The 27784-nt window shown below is 40.9% G+C and overlaps 3 protein-coding genes across 3 annotated transcripts; 1 reads left to right on the top strand and 2 right to left on the bottom strand.

Annotated features, from left to right (window-relative positions):
* Positions 1-3669, top strand: LOC146449148 (lipase ZK262.3-like). Its single transcript, XM_085101966.1, has 2 exons — positions 1-306; positions 1110-3669. Exon 2 carries the CDS (start codon positions 1221-1223, stop codon positions 2382-2384), a length of 1164 nt encoding a protein of 387 aa, XP_084958092.1. The 5' UTR covers positions 1-306; positions 1110-1220; the 3' UTR covers positions 2385-3669.
* Positions 3431-25187, bottom strand: LOC146449149 (cysteine desulfurase-like). Its single transcript, XM_085101964.1, has 14 exons — positions 24972-25187; positions 22503-22561; positions 21284-21400; positions 19970-20053; positions 19189-19242; positions 18576-18674; positions 17066-17159; positions 15869-16003; positions 9875-9950; positions 9208-9289; positions 8140-8327; positions 6323-6406; positions 5422-5511; positions 3431-4699 (listed from the first exon to the last, which is right to left on the bottom strand). The coding sequence occupies exons 1-14, from the start codon at positions 25096-25098 to the stop codon at positions 4636-4638; spliced, it is 1353 nt and encodes a 450-aa protein (XP_084958090.1). The 5' UTR covers positions 25099-25187; the 3' UTR covers positions 3431-4635.
* LOC146449150 (uncharacterized) lies at positions 13859-15673 on the bottom strand. Its single transcript, XM_085101965.1, has one exon. It carries the CDS (start codon positions 15259-15261, stop codon positions 14008-14010), a length of 1254 nt encoding a protein of 417 aa, XP_084958091.1. The 5' UTR covers positions 15262-15673; the 3' UTR covers positions 13859-14007.
* Positions 25188-27784: the final 2597 nt, after the last annotated feature.

Below are 27784 nucleotides of genomic sequence, written 5' to 3' on the forward strand. Positions count from 1 at the left end.
TAAGGCCTATTGTAATAATATTAATCCTCTTTCACGGTTCGTCAGAAAATGAAATGAAAGTACTTTCCGTATCTACGATCCTTTACGTTTTTTCGTTATTTAATACCATCACACATCTGGAAAGTGTCTGAACCTGTGATTACTTGTCCCCGCAGATAAAGCTCCTTGGTGTCTTGTGACGTTGTTACGTTTGAACTTGAAAATGATTTGAAATGGATCAAAGCCGATCTTAACAATTTTCGATTCTTCACTTCCACTGACTTTGGTCTTCAGTTATCGAGACTTGGGTCCCTCACAATTTTATCAGTAAATAAGAAAATTCCATTTTCTGTTTCGATAACGTAAAACGAGCGTTTTTATAAACAAATTCACAAAAATTTCCCTCCTTGGTCAGGGTCATTGTCAACATTTAAGGAATGTCTTGAATCCGTTCATCTATCTATGGAACACAAAAGAACTACAGTTCTTTGTCCTGTTTTAAACAAATGTGACCGGAAAAAGCGTCTGCTTTCGCAGGCTAAACTGAAGCGAGCTATATGAAAGGTGTTAAAAATGGTGAAATAAGACCTTCACTTTGCTACAAAATTCTAGAACAACGAGATGAGAGAAATCAACTCAATTCTTGAAAGGAAAAACTCTTGATCCGTACTAGCGCATTTTGGAAACAAAAATATGAAAACTTGAAAAACATTAGCCTAACATACCGGCCTACTCTGTCTCTGGCCAGAGGCACTAATCGACAGTTTTATTGCACTGGGGTGATAATTTATAACAAACTAAACAATTATTTGCTTTTTTATTGTTTCTGTTGTCAGACAAACACTTTTGGGTTTTGACGTCAAATTTTCGTGATACTTTCCCTTTAAAGTATACATTTCCGGTTTGTGTATAGACCGTGCATCGCACGCCTCAGTGGTTTTCAGTTTCGTGTTGAATCAGGTATCGCATTGAGTTAAGAAATGACGAAACTGCAAATAGCAAATAGTCGCATTTATACTCTGTTGGCGAGAGGCGTTCAGTTTTTCTAGCTAGCTTTCCAACAACAACCAACACCTTAACAGCGGCTTGACACTGTGATTTGATTTCAAAGAGCACCTTCTTGTCCGCAGGTGACTACAAAAACTTCCTCAAGTGCTCTTCGCGCGATCGGTAAAGAACGGATTTCATTGCGTTTTCCGCTCGTCTGTGTCAGTCGAATTCCCTGAAGTATTCACAGAACCATGCTTGGCTTAAGCAACCGTCTAGTGCTTGCGTTAATTCTCTCAGAGGTCACCCTTGTCAGTGCCTTAACTTGTGGAGGGAAGTACCACGGCGTCAGAAAATCTCACCAAGTTTATGGAGATGACGTGCATTACCTTCCTGAATTATCGTACAAGATGTTGCTGCTGTCAGCAGTAGCACATGATCTAGTCCATCCCCAGCAATGTCTCAATAAATCTCTACCATCGGCCGAGTTTCAACTTCAAGCTGTTGTTACAAGGAAATGTGACTTTTTTGGCAACAAGTGTTCTGGTTTCGTCGCTGTTTCGCATGCCGTAGAAGCTATAGTGGTCGCTTTCCGCGGAACTAAAGGCGATGCTCAACTGCTTCTTGAAGTTCTAGAAACACTGCTTATCCCTGAGCAACATTTTCTCGGGGGTAAAGTTCAGACCTACTGGAAAACAAGCTTCGAGGCTTTGTGGCAGGTCATGGAGCCGAAAGTGAAATCCCTCGTTTCGGCGAACCCCTCGTATCAGATCTGGGTGACAGGGCATTCTTTCGGCGGTGCGATAGCGTCTTTGGCCAGTGCGTGGCTCGCCTTTTATAACATCGCTCCCCGTAAGAACATCATCCTGTACACGTTTGGAATGCCTCGTGTTGGTAACTACAGATATGCTCGGCAGCACGACCAACTGGTCAATAACAGCTGGAGGGTTGTTAATTACGATGATTTGGTCCCTCATCTGCCTCCTTTAATTCTAACCAAATTTCACCTTGGTCCGTACCACCATGGCACTGAGGTGTTCTACACCGAAATAGCCGTCAGCGTAAATTCTGCCCACAAGGAATGTCATGGCAAACCGTGCGACGAGGACAAAACATGTAGCCGCAGCAAATTCCCTACAAATCTGCTACAATCTCTAAAACGACACGAGAATTACTTTAGCGTGAATCTAGGACCTAGTTTTTGTGAAACAGCGGTGAAGTCCAACAGACGTCCACGACAGAAGTTCCGGTTTATCAAAGATGGCGCCATTGTCCAACATGTCGTCTGCACACAGGCTTTTCAAAAGCCGCCGCTATCCTCAACTGCTTCATCAATACAACCGCGAACTTCTAAAGTAATTTCCTTCATAATAACTATTATTGTTTCTTTTAACATTTTTATTCCCGGGAAAAATTAAATTCAAAGCTGACAATAGAGTCCAAACTTTAATTTACTACTAAATGTTGAAAACAAACGATACCATATGTAAGTGGTCTTTATGGACTCTATCGGTGAGGCTTCGCCCGAAAAGGATACCTTTCTCGTGCTCGTAGTATGCGAAAGGGTCGCGAGATTAAAATTATAGTATTTCAAAAGGTCTCAAAAATAGACCGCGAATATAAAGGGCGAGAGTTATCCAAGTATTTGAAAGAAAAAATGACGCTTCGCTTACTAATTTGAGGTGTGACAAAGCGATCCATTTTCTTGCTTTATGTTTGTGAAAGGCGTCCCATTTCGGTAGAAGTTGGTATGTAAAAGGTAAGGGATTGCACCTCCGGGTGGAGCTTACCCCTTCTTCCTACCCCCACCCCTAATTCCCCCCTCCCCCAATTTCTTGTTTTCTGTTTGTGAAAGGAGTACCATTTCAGTAGAAGTTGGTATGTGAAAGGTAAGGGATTGCACCTCCGGGTGGAGCTTACCCCTTCCTCCTACCCCCACCCCCAATTCCTCCTTCCCCAATTTTTGTTTTCTGTTTGTGAAAGAAGTACCATTTCAGTAGAAGTTGGCATGTGAAAGGTAAGGGGTTGCACCTCCGGGCAGAGCCTAACTCCACTCCCCACCCCCAATCCCGGGCTTTCCCTTGAATGTCTCACAGCCTGAATCCCTTGAACTCTCGATAGATAATGTTCCTATAAAACAAGTTTCCACTACTAACTCACTTGGGATTCTTATTGATGATAACATGGCATGGCATAGTCATATCGACAAACTATCCAAAAAGATTGCCTCCGGCATTGGTGCCATAAAGCGAAATATTTTGTTTCGCCAGGAATACTGCATTACATCTTCAATGCCTTGAGACAACCCCATTTCGATTATTGTAGTATTGTCTGGGGGAATCGCGGCAAAGTCGCGGCAAAAACTGCAGAATCGTGCTGCTCGCATTTTGACTTCCTCCTCCTATGATGCTGACGCTGGGTACTTGTTACAACAACTTGGTTGGAAAGACCTGATTGCCCAGCGTCAAATTCAAGTAGCTTTAATGGTGTTCAAAGTTAAATCTCTAAATCATTTCAAGCAATTGTCAAATCATCATTTTAGTTAATTAAGTTAGATACACGGCATTCATGGAAAACAGGTGTAGTTTAGCGTAATTATGAGTAAGACTTTTTAGATACGTTATTGTTATTAAAAATTATGTAGTTGTATTTTATATTGTACCAAAACCGTGTTAAAATAAAGATTTGAGATTTGAGATTTGAGACTCAAGTATCCATCGCAAGGTGGCACAACATTGTAAAGAGCAACACAGGAAAGTACTGCTAAAGCCGCCGTTACACGTTGAAACTTTTAGCTGAAACTTGCGTGCAACGGCAAACGAGACAAGTTTCACGAAGTGGTGTTACACGGTGAAACTCTTGCTTTTTCACCACTGCGACCGTTGCGAGCCGTTGCAGAAGTAGAAAGCGGTTCTACTTTTCGTGAAACTTGTCTCGCAACGGAAGTTCGAAAAAGTTTCACGAAACCGACCATGTTACACGGCGCAACGCCTGCTGAAACTTGTTTCGCAGCGCCGTTGCACACAAGTTTCAGCTAAAAGTTTCAACGTGTAACGGCGGCTTAAGTAGCTTCAGCGTCACCTGGCCAAAAAAAAAACAAACAGTATCTGTAGAAAGTGCAGGTCAAGATATTTCATGTTTCAGATCACATAACCGCAACACTCAAAAGTGAATAAATACAAAGTGTCCATAACGTACAATGTAGTCAAAGCGTTTTCTACTGACTCTCAAAAACAGTTATTTTCGATTTCAAGTTATAAATTACAAACTCTAAAATATAAAATCAATTTTGTACTTTACGATTTAAAAGTAAAGGTGACAGAAGAGCTGTCGAAACATGTCTTTAAAAATCAAAACTGTTGTTTGTTTTTTTCAAACGTTTAATAAACTTTTTCTACTTTCGCGATATTAACAGATCTATAATATGAACACTCTTCTCTTCACCGCGGCTATCCCTACTTATTTGACTATGACCGAGTATAATCGGGAATATCTTAGGTAAAGCTTTCGTGATATTAGTCTTAAGTTCCGTAATTAAAATAGCGAGCAGTTCGCTCCCGCCTCTGACTCGCACAAGATAGCAAATTCCTGTTCAGAGCTGACCGCTTATAAGATCTTTAGAAAAGTTGTATGACTGGCTTGGATCACTTTAGTCAACTGAGCCCATGATCAGTGCTGTGACCACTGGATTGTCTTCAGGTCGATCCCCTCTTGTACCATCTCCCATAATGGACTGCGAAATAAAAAAATAGTTGACGTATTTGAGCGATTTTCAAGAGAATTTCGAAAGTAATTCGCGTTTGCTTTGGTTTCGCTTTACTACGCTCTGTGATTGGTTGACAAAACTCGCGCCACTTTCTCAACCAATGATAAACAAAACCAATCCGCACGGCATGCTCCCACGCATTTTCCCGCGCTTGGCGTCTGTTGCATGCATACGTCTGTTGTGATTGGTTAGAGTAAGTATTTTGGCTTTCGTTTTTACGGAACTCAAGCGAAAACTGCTCCAGTAAGCGAGGAATTGTTTCCAAGCGGGCGTGAAGGTGACCGCGGGAAAATGATGACGGAGTGCACAGAAAAATGCGGGAAATGTTGAAAACGTTTGACAAGGGCTACAGCAAGGCGCAGCTCTAACCAGCAGTCAACGATATGATAGAGACACACATTCAAATAAAATAATAAATTAGACGTGGTCAAAACAAAATGTCGTATGGGGTTGACTCCTTGCTATCAGAAAACGGGAAACTTTCCCGTTTTCTGATATTTTCTGGTTTTCTTACCAGTAGCATAGCAAAAGGGAGAGAAAATAACAGCAGAAAAAAGACAGCTGGGTACAAAAAGGCGGGGAAAATACTACTCACAGAACTTAGACATGACGAACAACAGGGCAAAAGCTCGGGAAAAAGCGGAAAAACTAAGGCGTTCCACTGACCAGACTTTTTTTTTTTTACTAACCTCATTTCACGCAGCCGCTTGACGTGCTTAATCGTTCTCTCGACGGTGTAATCGATTTCTTCCTCTGTAGTGAAACGACCAATTCCAAACCTAGAGAAAGAAACAAGAGACCAATAAATCAGCGATCACATATGCGACAATGTTATATCCTGCGTGGCAGGCGTAGAAACGGGGAGGGAAGATAAAGAGGAGAATCGGACGCGCGAGTGATAGGGAGAAGAGCACGGAGAGAGAGGGAAAAGGAAGCTTCCTTTTCTCGTCCCTCCACGCTACCCACGCACTTCGCGCGCACGCGCGCACAATTCCCTTTCCACTAACCCCTTGTCTTCCCCCTTTCTACATTTTTCCACGCAGGTCAAATCAGTAAAAAAGCTATCACTGATGTTCAACTATGACTAAAGTAAAACATTCAACTCTTTTTCAGCAGGTATGTACATCTGGGCCCAGTTGTTCAAAACCCAATTTAGCTAATCCTGGATTAACGCAAACTTTGACACGAGTTTAACTGCTAATCGATAAAGATTCTTCCAAAAGATTTTCGGCCCTCAGTTTTGACTTTGACTATTCTTTACCTTTAGCTTGAAATTAGCCTTTAAATCCATTTTAACGAACGATACCTCGATTAACTTTTAATTGTGGATTAGCGTTAATCGGCTTTCGAACAACCCGGCCCTGTATGTCTCTCGCTGAAAGAGAAACAAAATGCTCGAAGCAGCGCAAAAACCAGCAGAAGTAAAAACAACCACAGTCGACTCTTAAACATTAAAACGTGCCAAAAAATGAACTCAGACCCCTCACAAAACAAAACCGATGAACAAGGACGACAATGTTCATTTTATTCGCCCTTGTACCCCGGCGGCATTCATGAAGTGGACACAGTTTCCTTTCCAGTGTACTGTACCTGATTGAGGAGTGAGCGAGGTCTTCATCGGCTCCTATCGCTCGCAGAACATATGAAGGCTCCAGCGATGCTGAGGTACAAGCGCTTGAAAAGAGAAAAGAACAACATTTAGATTTATACAACTCGCCTCGAGGAGACTTTTTATGGACTTAGTTCTTCATTTTAAGTGCATAATGGGCCTTTACTACTTGGATCTGTCTAATTATCTTGTGACAGCTGACAGCTCTAAATATAATCTCAGGCATGCTGATTACCTGTTCAAATTAGATATGCAAGAACCAATTTCCAAATTTTTCATATTTCTTTAGAGTAGCTAAATCATGGAATAATCTGCCATTACATTTAAGAAAAACTGAATCTTTAAACGAATTTAAGGATCGCCTTAAATACTTTTTACACCTGAAGGATATTATTACATTCTCTTGATTTATTCTTCTTCTTTTATTACATTTCTAGTTTAATACTGCACATATTTTCCACTTGATTATGTATGTATGTATATATGTATGCATGTATGTATGTATGTATGTATGTATGTATGTATGTATGTATGTATGTATGTATGTATGTATGTATGTATGTATGTATGTATGTTTGTTTGTTTGTTTGTTTGTTTGTTTGTTTGTTTGTTTGTTTGTTTGTTTGTATGTATGTATGTATGTATGTATGTATGTATGTATGTATGTATGTATGTATGTACTTATTTTTGACTTTAATAGCTGTTTAACTTTTAGTTGGGCTTTAGCAGCTTTAGGTAACCCTTCAGTGAGGGACGTAGCTTCTGTTTAGGGTTTTCCTGTCAATACTTGTCTTTGTATTACCAAAAAAGTAACACACAGCGCGGAAACCAGCTTTATGTGTGTGATGGCAGAGCATAAATACGGTAAGGGTACAAATGGATGTCGGTCATGGCTTCGATTGCCGCCAAGGTCGGCGATTTTTTTCTTTTCATGGGTCCACTTCACCATTTCAACATACACTGCAGAGTTAATCATTAACTCTGAAACAGAGAATTATTCTCTGATTCATCATAAATACGGTAAACCTCCTAAAATAAGCTTGCACCCTCCAAATATAACGGCCTGTTCCGAACAAATAGCGCAATGTAAACTTTTCTTGGATAAAATGACTCCCCAACAACGCAAACAAACTTAAACTTATAATATTTCCTTTTGCTTCAACCAGAAAGAAGCAAAGGAAATAGGGCACGTCTACACACAGACCAAGAAACATGTTACGACTCAGTTTGACCAGCCTGTTGGGACTGGTTGCGAAGTGTTGTATCTTCACGATGTTACGTTAATCAGTGTTGCGTGCAGTTTAATTTTGGTCAAAATGAAACTCATATTAAAGTGCATAAAAACTTCATAGCATGTCATTCATGGTATGTTTATCTCTTTTGAAAAGTCAAGTGTCACAGAGATGAAATTGGTGCAATAATACATGTACACCGAATAAAATAATCCTAGAACATTATCAGAAGGAAAATAACTGAATTCTTAAAAGCATCAGCTTATGATCTGTTCTAGCGCCTTTTAGAAAGTTATTTTCAAGTTACAATCCATTCCAACCCAGTTACTCCAAATTTTCTTTTTGGATACCCAGAGCACTTGCTAAGTTCTGCTTTCTCCGCAGTAACAAAAGTAGGCACCTTCCTTAAGACAAACTGGACCATTATTCCATTATTTGTACGTTTCTTTTGAAAGAAAAACGTTTTGGGGTTATAGAAATGATACTCCAAATCCCTGACACACCTCCCCTTTAAAAACACTGTGTTTCAGCCTTCATGTCAAAAACGTGAACTATTTTGTTCCAACCTGCCTGATGACAACGCCACATCCTTGAGCGCCATCAGAAGACTCTCGCCTTCCACAAACGCAAACGATAGGTTCACACATCCGGGATATGAATGATCCGGGTCACCATTCCTGATGACGTGAGTTAGTCCAGCGCTAACGCCATTTACCAGACGAGCCGACAATTCTGTTACCCTTTTATGGTCATACTAATTGAAAATAAAAAAGAGACAAAATGGAGCACCTAATTAATCATATCACTGATTTGCATTGCATACAACGAACGAGTGACGCATTCCCTTTCATCTTATCTCTTTCAATTTCAATGCGTGCTCATTAGCCATTTGACTGGTTTGCACTGCATGCAACGACCGAAGGACACACTCCCTTTCAATGCGGTCATCCGATTTTGTTAATGGCTTGTAGGATTACAAACCGAACTAGACTCCACTCAGTCCTTTATTAATCCATTATTAATCAATTGTATTTTCCCCCCAGTAAATGTAACAATTGAGTAGAGCTGTAAAAAACGAGCAAAATTACAGGCTGTTTCCCATTTTTGCACACCACTCCCCAGAACCATCCTTCACATTCATACTTCCTTAAGTTACATTTTGAGGAAAATCATCAAAGTTGCAAGAAATATTGTATTGTCCCCCAAAATCTCAAAAGTAATAATTACTTTTGAGATTTTGGTGTAAATACCATTGTACATGTATGGTTAACACTAGTAACGAGAGCTGTTATAATTATAGTAATTAATCTTCTCACACTCATTAACAATTCATCAAGAGAAAACAAAGAAAATCGCTACTGTGACCGTGGTTTGCATGTGTTCCTAATAACCATAAAATTTTGCCAACTTTAGCCTTGAATTTCTCCAAGAATTATTGATCATTTGAGAAGCCATATCAAACAATCGAAAGTGTGTTTCATCAGATATCCAAACACCTCAAAGTCATTTAAAAAACTCAGCTGCGCCTCGTTTTTTTCATCCTACTTCTCAGTGTTTGGATATCTGATGAAATGCCTTCTTGTGTTTGATATATTACTTAATGCATCACAAAAGTTATAAATGAAAAAGTTTACCTCCATTTCCTCTTTTGCCACTTCACAAGCTGCTCCTATTCCAACAGCCAACACATGTGGGACTGTGCCACTACGCATGCCCCTGAACACAACAAAAGATCAGAGTAAATCAGCTGTTAGCTAGATATAAAGAAAAACAAATAAACATTAAACTCAATTCCTGTGATAAAAAACAATTCCTATGATAGTTGCAAGATGCAAAACACTGTAAAAAGCCTAGAACAGAAAAATGCTACATAATTATGTGCACATACTGTAGTAAGCAATTTACTTTTTAGCGGAAACTTACATTTATAATTATTGTGTTCAATAGAACACACTCCTAATACAGATTGTAGTCAAGATTGTATGGGACAATGAATTAATGGATCTTGGGACACATATCTGGCATCCCCTGAAGATTTTGCACGGGCAGATGACATCATCACCAATTTGGAAAAGGAGTGTCAGCGTGGGATAGAGATCATCGAACACACTCCCTAATCTTTGATTATTACTATTACAGCCACACTGCAACTTACTAATTGAGTACTATTTACCTTTTTAGCAAAAAGTTACATGTACATGTATATAAATAAATAAATTATTATATACTATAATGTACTAAGCACTGGATATTTTTATATCTGCAATAAAAGTATCTTTTTACACATTTAACGTTTTATACCTCTCTTGCCCTCCCCCACTCTGTATTGGCTCCACCCTGACACGAGGCCTTCTGCGGATGTACAAGGCTCCGACACCTAGCAAATACATGTACAATGAAACTCAAACACCAGTAGTTGTTTTTTTTTTGGTATGTGGGGGTACAATGGCCTCAAGGTCAAAATACTGGACTTGACCTCAGTAATTAAACGCACACTCCTGACCCAAGTCATGCACCATAAAATCAGCTGGCAGATTTAAGCCGCAGTTTCAAAGAAAAAAAAAATTAATGAAAGACTTACACGTACTGTAGAAGAAGCTACAGTATTAATGAAACTAGCATGTCTACCAAAGTTCCAACGTGAGCGTAAATACCTAAATCAACATTAATCAACAGGACAAAATGATGATCCATAACTTACAGTACGGACCAAGAAAACGAGGTTACTAGTAAGATATTTATTACATCTCAGAGGTTAATTGGGCATCAAACTTTCAAATTTAGCGAGCCGTACAGTGAAATGTGGCCAGCAAAATTGACCAATCACACTGCAGATACTAAAATGATAGATATTTCTAGATTTTGTACATTGTAACTTTTAACTGGTATGCTAGTTTATCAGATGCTTAGTGGACAGGCATGAGATTGAGAGATTTTTGTCCTTGCACCTGCCTCAACCCCAAAAAATATTTTTACTTTTTGTTATTGTGTGATGCATTGCCAATAACGTTTTCCTGCACATTTTTGTATATATGACTGCTCAATTACTGACATCACATATTTTTCTGGTAAACTTAACAAGCCAATCTTGCACAGCTTTGTTGAATTCTAAACATTATGAAAGCAAAAGGCATGTTCAGGGTTTATTTCTTAGTCTCAATGCAATGAAATCCAACTTTATTGGTTTTACATCACATTTGCACATTTACATATGAACAATAAATACCATACAAGACGTTTCCAAATTAGGGCTGTGGTTAATCTTAACAACACTGAGAACAGTTCCATAAATTTTATTTGAAAGAGTCCAGCCCAGTTCAACAAAAAAAAAAACAACAAAAACTTTATTAATGTCACTGTTCCGGTTAAGATTCGTGCTACGTGTAACTCTACTCAAACATAGAATTAACTAAAGTAAAGACAACAAACATATTGGCGTAAATAAGGGGGAACACCGCTCAGCGATTGCGTGACAGGCGACTTCTATTAAATTGCGTGACCATTTTAAGGCCTCACTTCCCTGGCACTTCCAGCTGCACCTAGGCCAACAACAACAAAACACAACAACGCGCTGCTACAGCAGCACAGCCAGGCCAGCAGCACCACTCCGAGAAGAGTATTGGCAGGTCCCAAAACTAGAGTAACTGAAAAGACCTATCGTGCCTCACCTATCTCACCAGCGCTGCTGGGTCGGACTGGAATATTGGCAGGTCAATACAATTAAAACACGGCAAAAAATACTAGAGAACTTAGCTTGGGGAAGTCGCTACGCAGACTTAACCGCCACAGATACACGCGGAGCGGGTATCCCCCCAAGCAAAAGAAAAAGATTAAATAAATGACCCACTTCATGGAGAGGAACTGGCCATTCGAGGGGCCGCAGAAAGCAGAACTTGTGTGGGTGTTCTTATATACAACTGATAACAGTCTGAAGACCATCTACCCATAACTTTTATCAACCAGTCTGGCAAGCCGGCAGCGGCCGCTGAAGAGGCGGCACCTATGCGAAAACTATGACCCTTAAGGCTGTGGAAGGGTAACCCAGCATGACGTGCGGCGTCACGCAGAAGGGAAGTAACGGTGGCTCTGGTAAGGAGGCGGCCGGACCGAAAAGTAAAAAGTGGGCCTGGAGGGGGAGCCACTAACTGAAAATAATGCTGCATGGCAGTGACGGCACATAGCAATGAGTCCGCCCTAGCAATAATAAGAGACTGACCTGTGCGAAAGGGGTCGGTCTTAGAAGACCGAAGAGTAACGACCATGTGCTGCGGGCTAGCCAGACTAGGGACAAATGACACACATTCGGTTCCTAAATCAAAGCGGGAGCAATACTTGTGAACCCCTTGATATGTGAATTCGCTACAGCGGAGAAAGCCAAAAAATGTGAGTGTGAAAGCAGCCCACACCATGGAGAAGTCATAACTACCCAACCAGGAGCGGAGAAAGGGACGTATAGCAAGGAGAACCCCGAGGGTAACTGGTTGACACAAAACCCGGTGTTGCCCTTGGTAACGAAGGATACCCCTAAGTACTTTCTTAAGAAGTAGTTTACCCGCCAAGGGATCGCTGTGCCCACATGATATGTGGAGGTTACGCACAGCAGCGAGATAAAGTCTAATGGTACTATGGCGGACTGACCGTGCTAAGTAGGAGGCAAAGTAAATGAGGGTGCCCTCGGAAGCCGGGAGAATGTCCCCACTATCATGAACGAGACGATGCATTAGGCAGAAGCGAATAAAACGTCTCTCGCCAGAACCATAAGTGCGATTCGTTCTCCAGGCTAGGCCCCAGTTGGCGTACCGTAAGACTTCATCCTTTAAAGGGTCATTAAGGAAGGCGGGATGGTGCAAGGGTCCCGATCGGCCGTGGGGGCGGCTGTCCTGAAACGCGCCTCCTGAAATCGGGACAGAGCGTCAGCGATGTCGTTAGATACCCCAGGAACGTGGCGTGCCCTCACAAAAAAGTTGTGTTTCATGGAAGTAAGGGTAAGGAATCTGAGAAGGTCCATAATGCGAGGGGCTTTTGAATGACCCGAGTTGATGATAGCAACCACCGACTCATTGTCGCACCAGAATTGTAGGCGTTTCCCGGCAAAATGGGGGTACCAAATAGCACAAGCTACAACAATGGGGAAAAGTTCCTGCCACTCAATGCTAATCCCTTTGTCTTTGCAAAGCGCCATGTGTGGGGGCCACCTTCCCTGGAACCATTTCCCATTAAAGTACCCCCCGAACCCAATGGTACTAGCAGCGTCGGTGAACAGTTCCATATGGGGGGAAGGGGTAATGGAGGAGTTTAGAAAAAAGGAGCGACCATTCCACCCAGTAAGGAAAGTTTCCCACATAGAAAGATCCTTGAAAAATTCCTTGGTAAGGCGGATATGATGGAAACGATTACGAACGCCTCTAGAAAGATTAACAATACGTTGTAAAAAGGTACGACCCGGGACAACCACTTTACAGGCAAACTGCAGAGTCCCTATGAGAGACTGCAAGTCTACCAGGCGAACTGAACGCCGACCCTTGAAGGAGGCAAGGAGAGCCCTAAGACGGGTAAGTTTGTCCTCAGGGAGACGGGCTTCCATCAGGGTGGAGTCCAAGACAATACCCATAAATTCTAGAACCTGGGAGGGGCCCAAGGTCTTAGCCGCAACCACTGGGGCACGCAGGGACATGAAAACTCTTAAGAGAGTGCTAAAGGAAATTAAGCAATCTAGACGGGAACGTTCAGCAATAAAAAAGTCATCAAGGATGTGTAGGATATTGCGGAGACCGTAGTTATGGTGGAGAACCCATTCCAATGCATCAGAGAGCTGGTTAAATATATAGGGGGCAGAACGGAGCCCAAAAGGGAGGTACAGGTCAACAAAATACTGAGCCTTCCAATATATCCCCAAGAGATGCCAGTCGTCAGGGTGAATGGGGATGAGACGAAAGGCAGATTTCAGGTCAGTTTTGGCCATGAAGGACCCCGGGCCCAAAGACTTAAGGATGTGAATAGCATCGTCCACCCGAACATATTGAAGGGAGTATGGGTCTTTGGGAATGAAATCATTGACGCTAGCCCCTTCAGGGTATGATAGATGGTAAATGGTACGCCACTCGGAGGTGTGCTTTTTAGGAACCACACCAATAGGGTGACATTGCAAAAGGGGGAGAGGAGGCGAAGAAAAAGGACCCGCTACCCTCCCCAACTTAACCTCCTTGTCGATATTATGAGAGACTACGTCGGGGTGTTGAGAGGCAGAGATAAGATTGCGAGAAACCCTGGGGAGGTGTGGGCCAGTATAACCGATATGTGTGCCAAATCTAAGTGAATTAAGTAAACTATTAACAAAGTTACGATTAGGATGGCTGCGAAGTTCATGCTCCAAGACATCGACATCAATAGGAGAGGACACCAAAGGTTGCTGGGAACGGGACTGCTGGAGTACTTTATTTCTTGCCAGGGTGGCTGGCGACCTGGGACCTGGAAGCGTCCTCTGAGCGACCGGTGCGGCATCGTGTGACAGGGTGGGCTGGAGAGCGGCAGCGGCTGCACACGTGGGGGAACTGGCAGGCAACACGGGAACATCCACTGGGCTTGTTAAAGTTGAAACAGTGCGCGTGCGAGGAACTGGTGCCTCTCGGTGAGCGACGGGCAGGGTCAGCAATGGGGCAATCACCTTGGCCATGGTAGGGGCTGGAACACAGGAAGCAATGAGGTTTAGCCTGACCCGAAAAGGTGACGGTCCACAACTCCAAATCAACTAGACCCCAATTGAGAGAAAGATCCTGGGCGGCGCGGCGACGAAATTGCTCATCGTAGTAACGCCAGGTGAGCCCTCTAAATTTGGCCTCTGCGCGGCTGATGATCTGGAGGTATTTGATCAGTTCAGCAGCTCTCCCAGGGTAAGCATTAACCACCACCAACATAAACGTAGTGAAGGCGTCAACCCACTTGTGAAAAGAGTCAATCACGGGCTTCTTTTTACGAACCATGGTGATAGGGGTGCCCGCGGAGCCTGGGGACGAATCCTCTAAGCGAAACTGAAGGGTTGGGGCCTGGGGGTGAGTTAACGAGTCTGGTAACAGTAAAGCAAAATCAACGTACTCACCCCGCAGGATTTTCTCCTCCAAAGAGCGGTCCAAAGGCCGTTGAAGACCAAGAGGCGAAGCCATGCCTGTGTTGCGAATCGGAGGTGACGTATAATGGGGCACGTTCGCATTTTCCTGCTGGATGCGAGCGTTCTGCACAGCCGCTTGCACCGTTTGTTGCAACACGCGTAACTGGCCATCGCTAAAGGGCGCATCAGCTGGAGATGGCGCTGAACTGACCGCCGGGGGAAGAGCTGAGCTATCCTGGAGGCTCAAAAGGTCGTCCAAAGAAGGAGAATCATCTTCCATCGACGAAGAATTGCCATCTGAATCGCTGGCGTGCTCGCTGTTTTGATCCGAAGGCTGAACCGACGCGGAAGCAGCGTTAGGTTTGTCCTTGCGACGGGAAGATCTCCCGGGACGAACGGGCATGGCACGGCCGGCACGAGTGGCTTGGCTTTTGAGAGCCGATTTAAGGCGGGTTATTAGCTGCTGGCGAGAACCACGTACGGAGAGATTAAGCGCTTGGAGACGCAAGCGAAGCACCTCGCTGGACAGTGAGGACAACTGGTTGACGGCAACGGAACGTTTCGAAGCACGAGGACGAGCCATTAGAAGAAAACGAGTGAACAAAAATTTTACACAGCTTAACAGCGAGCAAACAATTGCCTAAGAAATGTGAGTTAAAACCTTTTACACAGCGTTTTATACCTAGACAGTGTTCCATGCCTGAGCCAATTGCCAGGCTTGTACCATTTACATGCTAGACCTTACATCATAATAATAGAGACATGAATGGGGTATACAGAAGATTTAACCAGTTAGAAAGGCCGAAATAACTAGTATCCAGACAGAATTGCAACATACTAAGATAGAATTATAGATAAATGCCTAGACAATAAATACAATGGTACCTTACAGTACCAAGTACCGAGTTTTAAGTAAAATACCAGCAATGCCCCACAGGGCAAAAGGCGTCGCGTGCCATTAACTGTGTTTTACAATTTTGTTGTAAAACTCTCTTAAAATAGAAAGTCCGTTTTGGCCAGGATAGGAAGCAATTAACACTGTTGCATTAATAATTATTTTTCTTTCCAATATTAATGTTTGGTTAATGTTTGGAAAGCTTAATGCGTGAATTCAAAATATCAGAAAAAAGGCAATTGTAGTTAAAGTTAATTAACAAAATACAAAACTTATGTAGATATGTTGTGAGTACCTTTGGGTCCATAAATCTTGTGTCCACTGATTGACATCAAGTCAATATTCAGTTCATTTACATCAAGAGGAATCTTGCCAACTGCCTGTGCAGCATCAGTATGGAAGAAGATTTTATTTTTGCGGCAAAGGGCACCTATCAGAAAAAAAAAATACATGTAAGAGATCACAAAACACTTAGGTAGACATGTAGTGCTATGATACATGTACGCATCCCTTATAATGTGTTTACATTGATTTATATTCACCATCTGCTCCCTTCAAGTCTCTTAACATCATTGATGCTTGGTGTACATGTACAATGACTGAACCCACTGTTTTTGTAGCTGCGGGTGTAGACTAGCCGTAAGTTTCAACGCTTATTTCGACACGAGGCACCATGAAAAAAACTTGCAACCAATGAGCCTTCATAAAAGTCAACTTAACTGCTGTACAAACCGTGAAAACCGATTAACCTTAGTGAACTCAAAATTGAGGTAAAAACTCGGTGGCCCTCATGGTCTACATTAAAGGCCACCTATGCACATGCTCGAAACTAAAATGTCTGCGTAGGGAACCCAGCTGGGAAATGCGAAGCCCAGCAGTAACAGTTTTCTACGAGGGATGTGTCCAGTTTGATTTTTCAACTCTAACTTACATCTCAAAGACAAGCAGGTTTCAAGTAATAAATGTTCAAAGTAACTGCTTTTGAACTTTAACTTTAAGCACAAGCCACATTTCTCTTTTAAAAGCAACTTATACAGGCTCTGAACCTGTAATACAATGTAATTCAAACTTTCCATGCATAATTTTATTCTAAGTGTGTACACCAATGTATCTATACCTTTTCATTACAAATCAGTTTGTCATCTCACACAGTTGCCGTACATGTACATGTATTCATTATTATCAAACTTGTGGCCCTTCAGGGGTGGCTTCAGTTTAACGGATATAGCGCCTCTCAGTTACACCACACCAAAACCCTCTATCAAATTAAAGCTTATAGAACTGGGTATTCAAATATTTCATTGCTTTTCCAAGAAAATCAATTCCCAGGTTTTCCGTACGTATACCTTTTCATTACAAATCAGTTTCTCATCTCACACAGTTGCTGTACATGTTCGTACTTGTATTCATTATTATCAAACTTGTGGCTGCAAAATGTGGCGTGATTGATGTAGTAATAATATTATTACATATGCATGGACAAAAGTCTTACCAATTTGTTTGACAGGTTGAGTGACACCGATCTCATTGTTGACTGTCATGATAGACACCAGTGATGTGTCAGGTCTGATCGCATCTTCTAATTGCTGAATCAAGAATGTAAATTTCATAATATTATAATTAAATAAGAACCTAAACTTGAACTGTTTGTTTCTGCTATATCACACACACCTTGATAAACTGTGCTTTACAGTACCTACTGTTTGCAACAAGATATGTATTTATAAAACAGTTTTGTGAGCTCTTTTATATTCCTTACAAATTTATTTGAGAAGGTACGGAAGATGAGACCAATGGCTAAATGCAGCAGGCCGACACAAGGGGACAGTCATATGAGGTAAGACAAGATTCCTCATGTATGACTTTTTGCAAGTTAAGTAGGATCTTACGTAGCTGCACATGAACCAGATCCAAAGCTGGTGACTGACAACTGAGAAAGCCTGATGCAGTTCAGTAAATGTCAGGGAGTGTGTACACTTTCCTCCGGATCAGGGGTTGAGTGACATAAGTGACCCATGTTAAACAAAGTGGCCTGACCACTTGGAAAACAAGGATGAGTGATTGATTGATTGATTGATTGACTGACTGACTGACTGACTGACTGACTGACTGACTGACTGACTGACTGACTGACTGACTGACTGACTGACTGACTGACTGACTGACTGACTGACGTATGTACAGACTGACTGACAGACCACCATCAATATTATTATTGATGGTAGTTCAGGGCTTGACGCTAAATTTTGATATCACTTTCCACACTGGAAAGTAAAATAAATTAATTTTACTTTCCATATCAAAACTTTACTCTTCAACATATTTTGCAGGCCTGATCAGTGTCTAACAACAGTTAAAGTGCACCTCCCTCCCCCGTTTCAATGACTAAAGAATTTAGTCATTAAAATTGAGGCATCTCATCCTTGTTCCAGTAGCCCACCACATTAATCCAGTTTCGGAGAGTCAAATTCTTTCAATAATTTATTTAATCCTCATTAGGTAGTCTAGAATGTCCACTGATAGGCAAGATCTGCAGTCTGACTTAAAATTCCCCATTACAGAAAAGCCTTGTTCGCAGCAAGCTGTCAACAGTGGTACAATCAGCAGAATTTCAAACAACATCAGGATGTTGGGAAATTCTGCTGTTGTGGTTAATAAAAACTCTCTTTCACAAAGCTTTGGGAGTGAGGTGCAGAGAGTCATTAGAAATGCATGCCTTCAAATCACTCCATTCCCTAAACACAGCATCAAATTCAAAACCTGAAATTTACTTTCCAAAAGAGGCAAGTATTTTGGTTCATTTTTATCTTTGTACTTGCCACTGGCAAAATTTACTCTCCAGTGGTAAGTGGGTGAGTGTTAGTGTCAAGCCCTGTAGTCTGTCAGCCAGCTGTCAGTCCATTATTGAATTACATTGTACATACATGTAAAGAAGAGGAAGGGTGGAGTTACATGTATGATGTTAACTCCACCAAAGTGAACTTGATATGTCATTCATATACCTGCAAATCAATGAGGCCATTTTTCATGACAGGTAAATAAGTCACGCTGAAGCCTTCACTCTCAAGTGCCCGACAAGAATCCAACACACACTTGTGCTCCTGAGGACACAACAAGGAAACAACAAGCAAATTCAATCACAAATAACTTAGGTAAAGTTACGATGACATAGAAATACCTCTGACTATTCAGTAACATGGATTGGTCCAAATTATAGTTATGGTATAAACAGGTTAACTACATGGCTTTCTTTAAATGTAAAACATACAGCACAGACTAAAGGATAACAATGAGTTATACCAAAGGTGAGACCTTTGTGAAACCTTTTGTGAGAAACAAAATTGAAGCATTTGACCAACCCTCATTCTAAGTGACCAGTTTGTTATGAATAGGAAATGCGTTATATAAATGCATTACCATTACCATCGCTGTGAATAACAAAATTAAGAGATTGGCACAAAGAGAGCATTCATGTACATGTACATGTTGTACCATACTTTCATACTGTACATGCAGGTATCAAGTCACAAGGGTACATGTATGTTCAGCAGCTGAATGCAGAAAAGACTGTGATAACTTCTAAAAGTGTTGACGTAGGCTGTACAAAATACTCACAGTTTGAGTTGTTATGATATGCTTCTTGTTTCTTTTGTAAAATCTTGCAACCCCCTGAAGTGATAGAATCATTAAGTTTAAAGTCATATACAGTAAGCAATAAGCACTTGATTACAATGTACATGTAACAGCACTGTTAGTACTAAAGTCTAAGTCAACATCTTCATGTGAAATTGAAAATCATTCTTCTCTTTGTGCATTGTAATTTTGCAACAAGAAACTTCCATCCATGATTTGAATTGAGAGACGAGACTCAATGCCAGTGTCACACAACATCCGCATAAGAGAGCTAACAGGTTAAAACATCAAGCAAAATACAAAATTAACAGTACTGTTGGAGTCCACAAAAAGTTCATGTTGGCTGGATTAAATAACACTGAGCTTTCCACAGAGAGTGAAGATGTAAAGTACAGTGGAATGACCCACTTTACAGACACCTGCTTAATACAGACACCTCATATTACGGACAGTATTCTTGGTCCCACATGATAGATTTTCCATAATACGGACACTTTCTCTGTTCCCAAAGGTGTCCGTAATAACGGGGTTTGATTGTACTTTAAGTTCAAGTTAGTGAGAAATTTAGGTTACATTCACCTAACAAGGATCACTGATCAAGTTGATTCATACATGCTACAGTGTACAATGTCGATACCATGGATCTGATGAAATAGAATTTCTTGTACATGTATATAGTGAATACATGTACATGTATGCACAGTTAAGATCTCAGCCAAGGGTTTTAAAGTGAATTACCAATCATTATGATTCAGTTTGATACCTTAACAGAAATGTTGTTTGACTCTGTAGCACCACTGGTGAATACAATCTCTTTTGGATCAGCACCAATTAGATCAGCTACTTGCTACAAACAGAAGAGAGAAAGTAGTTGAAGTATATAATAGTCATACATGTACAGTATATAAAAAATATATCACTGACTTCATCGTCATCATACATGTACATTGTACTGTAAGTTTTGTCATCATCATTATCACTACCAATACCACCATCATCAGCATCATCGCTGTCATCATTGTCATCAGCTATTCCTCTGTTCATAACTACATAGACTTTATTTAAATTCGGATTTACAGTGTAGAAAATTTTGCGAACATCTCTGAACGCTAACTGTAACTAACTTTTCACACTCAGGTAAAAACTAAAAAATTACTGGTTCTTCTTCACCTTTACCCAAACAGACCAAGTCTAATGTTAGTACATGTGTCTGTTGTGGTTCAAAATGGTTTTTGGTTTGAATATTATTTCCCTTTGTCTTAGATTATGGCAATGAAATTACTGCACAAAGGAATAGTTTAAGGTCATCCCCCTGTTTTGCAGTGCGCAACACTTCTGCGCACCATGGCAAAATAAAAAATTTACGCTCATTTCTAGCTAACTACTGAGTATCACTCAATCTGACTTGCATCTAACAACAAAATTCTCAATTTGCATTTTGCGCGGTGTTTTCATAAGAATTGCCCCAGTCCCTTCACGGAGAAACCAGTTTTGAAGCTCGATTTACCACTGCTTTGTGAAATATCTGCAAAACCAACCTGGTGAACCTATTTTCTCTTTTCAGATTTCTAACCACAATATCGTTTGCCAACTACCGGGAAAATTTAAGGAAAATCCTAGTGTTAGAAATATCAAATTTTGCGCCTAATATCTAGCCAATGGACATCTTGGCCTACCTTCAGAGGTAACGAATTAGATTATTTGTTGAATATCTCAGTAGTACTGGTTATGGATAGTTTTTAAACAGATTTCACATTAAAAATGATTTATGAACAGGGAAAAAATTCTATGAAATGAGCCGTTAACTATTCTCTTCAGAAAATAATTCCTGTTTTTGGCAAACGCTCTATTATAGTCCTTTTTGTCCAAACATGCAGAAATTACCATATTTCAATGCTTTGTTGCTGAAGAACAAGCATGGTGACCCCCGTCTTTTTATTTTATTTTTGCAGTTTACATATAGTGAACCTCACATTGGCAAAGTTTCGAAAAAATCTGAGTGTAGGTTCTATTTTAGGGGAATGACCTTAAATCACAACGTAATTTTATGCATAAATATGTAATGTACACTGTATACCTCCCTGGCACGTTCCACAGCCTGCTCACTTTCCCAGCCATAAGTATGAGTGCGTGAATGTGGGTTTCCATAATAAGAAACTGAATATGGCATCATGGCATCCAACACACGAGGATCCTGAACAAGTTCACCAAAAAACACAATAATCATAATTACATTGTATTTATTTACAACAATGATGACACATACATGTAAGTTGAAAGACAGCAAAATGTCAATAAACTAGAATTTCCTGGGGGGGGGGGGGGGGAAGTACAAAACAAAAACCTTTAGTGGGAGGAGTATGGATATTTTTTCTGGAACTGCACAATGAACAAATGATTCCTTAATGTCAATGATGAAATAAATATTTGCAACAATCAACTTATCCTTGGTACTGGAAAGCTTGATCTAGCTTCAATGCATATGCACAATGATGCATTCAATAGATTTATTTGTCCACAGTTTATGCAATAAACACATGCAGACTGCGCAAACTAAACTTTCAAACTTTCTGTTTATTCACCACGTTAAAAATTATTTTGCAACAATAGCTATCCCAGCAATTTGAAGGATGTACAACCTAGTAAATGACTGAGCCTGTCAGAAGCCTCCAAAGCCAAGTAACTGAGGGGTCCAACCAACCAAAAAGTAGAATATTATAGGGTTCCATGCCTGTTACAGACTGAGATCTCAATTTTTTTTCTGAGTTTGCCCATGTCATTACTGAATAATACATCATTCTCATTTGTTTATCAGGCTTAAAAAAATTACATCACATTTCCTTTCATTGCGCATATGCCACTCACTGACTTTCCAATCCTAGCAGTATGTCGGATGTTTGTCCCATGAACCTAGTTTAATGGCCTTAGCTCCCACGAGTCTCCTGTAGCTCAGTGGTAGAGCATTCGAACTAGTAATCAAAAGGTCTTAGGTTTGACTCCTGATAGGAGCACTCGCAATCTCTTTTCCCGAGTTTGCCTGTGTCATTACTGAATAATACATCATTCTCATGAGATCTCAATATTGTTTGTGGCAAGGCGGATACATTCTACATTTGAAAAACCCTTGCTGATCAATGAAACTGGCTGCAGCACCAGCAAAGAAAGCTTAAAATAACTCCAGGCAATTTAAACCTATCACCTTGTGACACCAATACAATGCTCTTACTGATTAATCAAAACAAAAGAATTAACAAAATATAAAAACAGAATACAGTGTTAATGAGAAACCATCTTACCAAGGGAGTGGTTGCCTGTGCATCAAGGTAGAGAGGTCGTAACTCTGTTGCTTCACCTTCTGTTAGAAACAAGGTTCGTATTATCACCAAATATCAGGACCAGTTATAATTTCTATTCATTGGTTATTGATAAAATTAGTATTATAACATTATTTAAGAGATAAAATTTAATAATAAATAATTATCATCATTATTATAATAATTTTTAAGAACTAAAATTTAATATTGTCACTTTATTGAGTGATTACATCTGCTACATGGACATTATGTTGGTGTGGCCTTCAGAAAGTTTTCACTATCCTGGGGATATTACTAGCCTGTTAAAATCTCCCATTTACTCATGCTGCTCTTAAAGAAGCTTTATTTTTTATTTTGCTCAATGAAGCTTCACCAGTAGCTAGACCACCTACATGATCCACCACTTTTATACTAGACGCCTTAAAGTTCAGGGGCATGCAATGGTTCATTTTGGTGGAATATCTGTTCAGAAAGCCATTACCTGTCTCAGTAAATCAAATTATGTAAAGAAAAGTAAAATTGTCTCGAATGAAGTCTTCTCATTGAAGTCATTAATAATTCATCAAACCAAGAATTATCAATAGTTTGAGTAGCTATATCAAATGCTCAAAAGAATGTTCCCTCCTATTTCCAAACACCTCGAAGTTGGTTAAAAAATCTTGGCTGCGCCTCATTTTTCAAACCTACTTCTCGGTGTTTGGAAATCGGAGGAAACACTCTTCCTTGAGTTTGATATTATATTACATCTCAAACTTTCACAACACTGAAAACCTAATTCCTTATTTCCTTTCAGAAGGAAAATATATTGTTAAAAGTGCAATTTAAAAGGGCCAGCTACAGCTGTAGAATTTTTTTTTGTTTTTGGCCAAAAAGCTATCTGCAGCTTGTAAATTTGGGGAATAAGATTCCATTCCCCGAAGTTTTTGGCAATTTAAATTTTCAGGTAATAATCCAAACAGATCAAACTGTGTTAGCTTACACAAATTTGCCTTTTAAAAGATCATAAAATGGTGAGGGAATGTCAAAAACATTATTTTAACTAACAATTTTGACTTCAATGTTCTTAGCAGGGTGCCCCTGAAAGTTATCTCAGATGTTGAAGTCACCCATCATCATTGAGTTCCTCAGCACATGCAGCACAAGATGAGTCCAGAAAACTTCATGCATCTATCGCGGTGGTGTTTGTGTTTTTGGTCTGTTTTTCCTTTATTTGTAATGATTACAACATGGCTTCTTGCTTTACAAAGGGTTCTACTTTTCTCGCAGGGTAAGGCACAAGAAAACAGACCTCGCTCATTCCCCATTCCTCGCTAGGCTGGCAAATTATCAATCAAATCTTCCTTAAAGTCATCCACAAAAAGGTCTACTTGTCTGAGATACAAAACATCTTTACATCCTTACAAAAGCTCAACAGAGCTTGCTTAAGATCTCATTGCCTCTTAAAATAAATGAGTTTTGTGAAAACCTATTAATACATGATGTTTACAAAGGATGTAGGGCAAAATAAAGAGTTTGATTTTCGATACCCCCCTCCCCACCCCCCATTGCTTCCTCTTGCCACCAAGGGGAATGCTGAGCTCGAGGATACATCTAGGTATATATAGCGTCTCACATGTTATGCATCTAGTATAACAAGGGCTGCACTTAACTGAGTGCTTTTGCGGTAAGTTTGTGGCTGGATTGCAGAATACCCGGCCCACCAAACATCTTACTTGAAAAGCTGCTCCCGCAGTTCCGTAGTCGTGTTCTTTAATGCTGCTCCCGCAGTCCCGCAGTCGTCGCGCTACACACGAATATACCTCATTCTTTAATCCACGAACCGAAGCAAGCACGCTACACATGAATATACCTCGTTCTTTAATCCATGAACCGCCCATGAGCCGAAACAAGCTTAGATTTATGTACCCATCGACTCTGGGACTGCGGGACTGCGGGAGCACTCGTTTTACTCACTTCATTTAAATATCCATCGACTCTGGGACTGCGGGACTGCGGGAGCACTCGTTTTACTCACTTCATTTAAATATCCATCGACTCTGGGACTGCAGGACTGCAGGACTGCAGGACTGCGGGACTGCGGGAGCACTTGTTTTACTCACTTCGTTTAAATATTCATTGACTCTGGGACTGCGGGAGCACTCCTTTTTCAAGTAAGATATTTAGTGGGTCGGGTATTCTGCAATCGCTCCAAGTTTGTACAGACATCTTAAACTTTTAATTGTCGGTCAACACTCGGCCCACAGAATCTAGACATTTGATGCCTTTACGTGATCAATAAAACAGCTCATGCCCAAGGAGATCTATTAATCAATTTCAGCCTAGGGAAATGTGTCTACCGAGGACAGAAATTATCCACGAGTGAGAGGAAAGTGCTCCTTGTCTGGCATGGCTAACCCTTTTCCACTTTGTCGGCAAACATAAATGGAAATTGATCGTGAGAGTAAAACTAACCTGAACTCACTGCACTTGCATCAGCAGTTGTGGAAGCGTCACTTGCCGTCGTTTTTAAACCTTTTGTCAACAAAATTCGACGTGGGGATAAACCCAGACGTGGTGTAACCAGCAATCGTCTCAACATGGCCGATTATTGCAGCAATTGTACAGGTAACTCGCACCAAAAGCTCTTCAATATTTTCCTTCAGTGACCCTGTGACATAACGTTGGGACCAAAGCTTGGGTGCCAAGCCTCCAATGTGTACTCGGGAATCCCGCGGGCATCGATATCGAACCCGCGAGGACGCCTGCCCGCGCATCCAGACGTGTCCTATTTCCTTTGCTTTCTGGGTGAGGCCAAGAAAATGGGTCAGGCTAGGGAATGGTTTGATCTGTGTAGTTTTAAAAAATAAACTCAAAATCTTTGAGAGTCGTTAGAGTCAATTTGTCAACGAATAGAAAGTCTGCAAAATCAGTTGCCTGTCATTGCCCCCGGGACTGCCCCTGGTCCAGTTGCCGGGAGCGACAAGAGCCAAGAGACGTGCTCTAATACTTGGATTCGGTTGCTACCCCTCTCGTTACACAATATCTAAAAGTCTATTTTGGCAACACGTAATTTCGCTAACCTTTAACAAACATGTGCGCCGGTGCTGTTGAGCTCTTCTTTGCACAAGCATAAGAACTGAATCAAACAGTTTCTTAGTCACACTGGATTTTTCTAATGCTTGTGCTTATGTTTGTATTTATCACATCAGAGTGTGAAACAGGCCTTACATCTGTTTCAATACTTGTATTTTCTCGCGAAAACCACAAAAAAGATTGCTAGTATCTTGTTCCGCGCGATAATGATGTTTTGCGGGTGACGCCCGGCCTCATGTTGTGCGCGCGCTTCGCTTTTGCTGCTGACATCATGGGGTTTTTTTGTAATTTTTTTTTTAATTTTGCAGTTTACTTGAGCAACTCTTCTATAAATTCAAGAACTAGAGTCTGAATTAAAAAGCTGAGACTGAATCAAGTTTAAACACAAGGATCGAGACTTTTTGATCATTCAGCCACATGTATATGACAGTGTACTATAAAGCATTGCAATTCTCAGTGCCTCTATCTGAAATGATCAGCCTGGTGCCGTTCTCAGTTATTCTGTACACTGGTCTTCATTATAGAAAACTAACGCGGGATTTGTCTAAAAATGTTTCAACCTGAAGTACATGATTTTTTGTGCTGCACTTGAAAAACCGAGTATTTTCGTTCGTTTAAATTTTCAAAGCGCTGTAGACAAACATCCTGGATCGAGAGGTCCGCGTCCGAACGTTTAATTTTCCCGAATGAGACGACGGTACACTGTACGATTACGGGTCGAACTGCTATTACGTAACAACGACAAGGCTGAAATGTGTACTTCTGCCGCTAGGATTAAAATCTTGGTGATAGAAAATTCAACCAAAAGGTCAAGTTTAGAGCTTCGTGATTGGAGAGGTTGACAGAATAACAATATGCAAATTCAATGGCATATCAACCAGTAAACCGGTTTCCGAGTTGCATGTTACTGTTTACGATAGTCCACGTGCGAAAAACGTGAAACGCTTAGCTTCTGCTTGCATGATCAAACTTCACGGTTGTCCCGAATGACATGGCAATTTATTCATATCCGTTGTTCAACTGTTGCAAATTTTATGCGGCTTTTAGCCGGGAGTGAGTCCTTCTTTCAAGAGCCTAAAGGCTTGCAAATGGTAAACTTAGTTGTCTTTTGTCAGTTCGGCACCTTTTGGATCGGCCTCCGAAAAAAAAGGTACATCTTTATCAGAACTGAATTGTAGTTGTACCGGCTGTACGTAATTATTAATCGTTCGCACACCAACATTTCACGTACAAGAAAATAAACAACAAAGTATCCCTAGCATGAAAAACTTTTACACTGTAGCTAGTGAGGTCCATTAACCACGTGCGCGATAGCCGTAAGGCAAAAAACAGAATTTAGTGCAAGATGGCGGAGGACACCCGACGGCCTCTTCAGTTCCCTTGTTTAATTTCTCTAATATTTTCCTTTTCCTTTCCCACTGCCAGCGCTTGTTGAGCACTACGCGAGTTTCGGAAGCATAGATTGTCACGGTAAGCATGACAGACCTAATAATTCTCGCTCGCAATATGTTTCGATTTTGGATTTTCCTCCGGTTTATAACGCAAGTTCAAGTTGCGAACCGCCGAGTGTCAGGGCGATGCACAAGGCAACATGCGCTTTCGCATTGACGCCCGCTCTCACATAAGCCTAAGCTTTTCAAGATAAATTTTGCTAATCCCAGCAAATTCCAAGCGCTTTTGTCTTGGGAAATGACTTGTATCTCATCTTTGCAGTGATGCAATTGTCACCGATACAAAGCAAAACAAAAGTAGGGCTTATGTGAGCCGCTCACAGTTCAAAAGAAATATAATTTGGACGATGCAAGCCAGGGCTTGTCTTGCTTGAAAAAGAGCCCGTTTTCTTTAGTGCCAATAAATCATCATTAAGAATATTCTAGTGGTGTGACTTTAATTTATAAGCTCCACAAGCTGATTAGCATAAAGAAACAAAACAACCTTTCTTGACTTCACGCAGGTCGGCGAGAGGAAAGCGCCGAGCATAAGCCAAAAAAAAAATTTCCTGGATCAAACATTATCGTTTTTACATCTTAAAATTGAAGGAATACTTTTAAATTTCAAAACGAGAGTTGCAATAAACAGCCGAATGTCGTACATCCTGTACGTTCTCGATAGAAAATTTTCTCGCTTTTGGCAAACTTGCAAAACCGGTCATGACCCGTCATGTAAACCCGAACGACTTGCAAGGCTGCAGG

This window comes from Pavona decussata, unplaced genomic scaffold, assembly GCF_977016875.1.
Source record: "Pavona decussata unplaced genomic scaffold, jaPavDecu1.1 SCAFFOLD_619, whole genome shotgun sequence".
NCBI classification, from domain to species: Eukaryota; Metazoa; Cnidaria; class Anthozoa; order Scleractinia; family Agariciidae; genus Pavona; species Pavona decussata.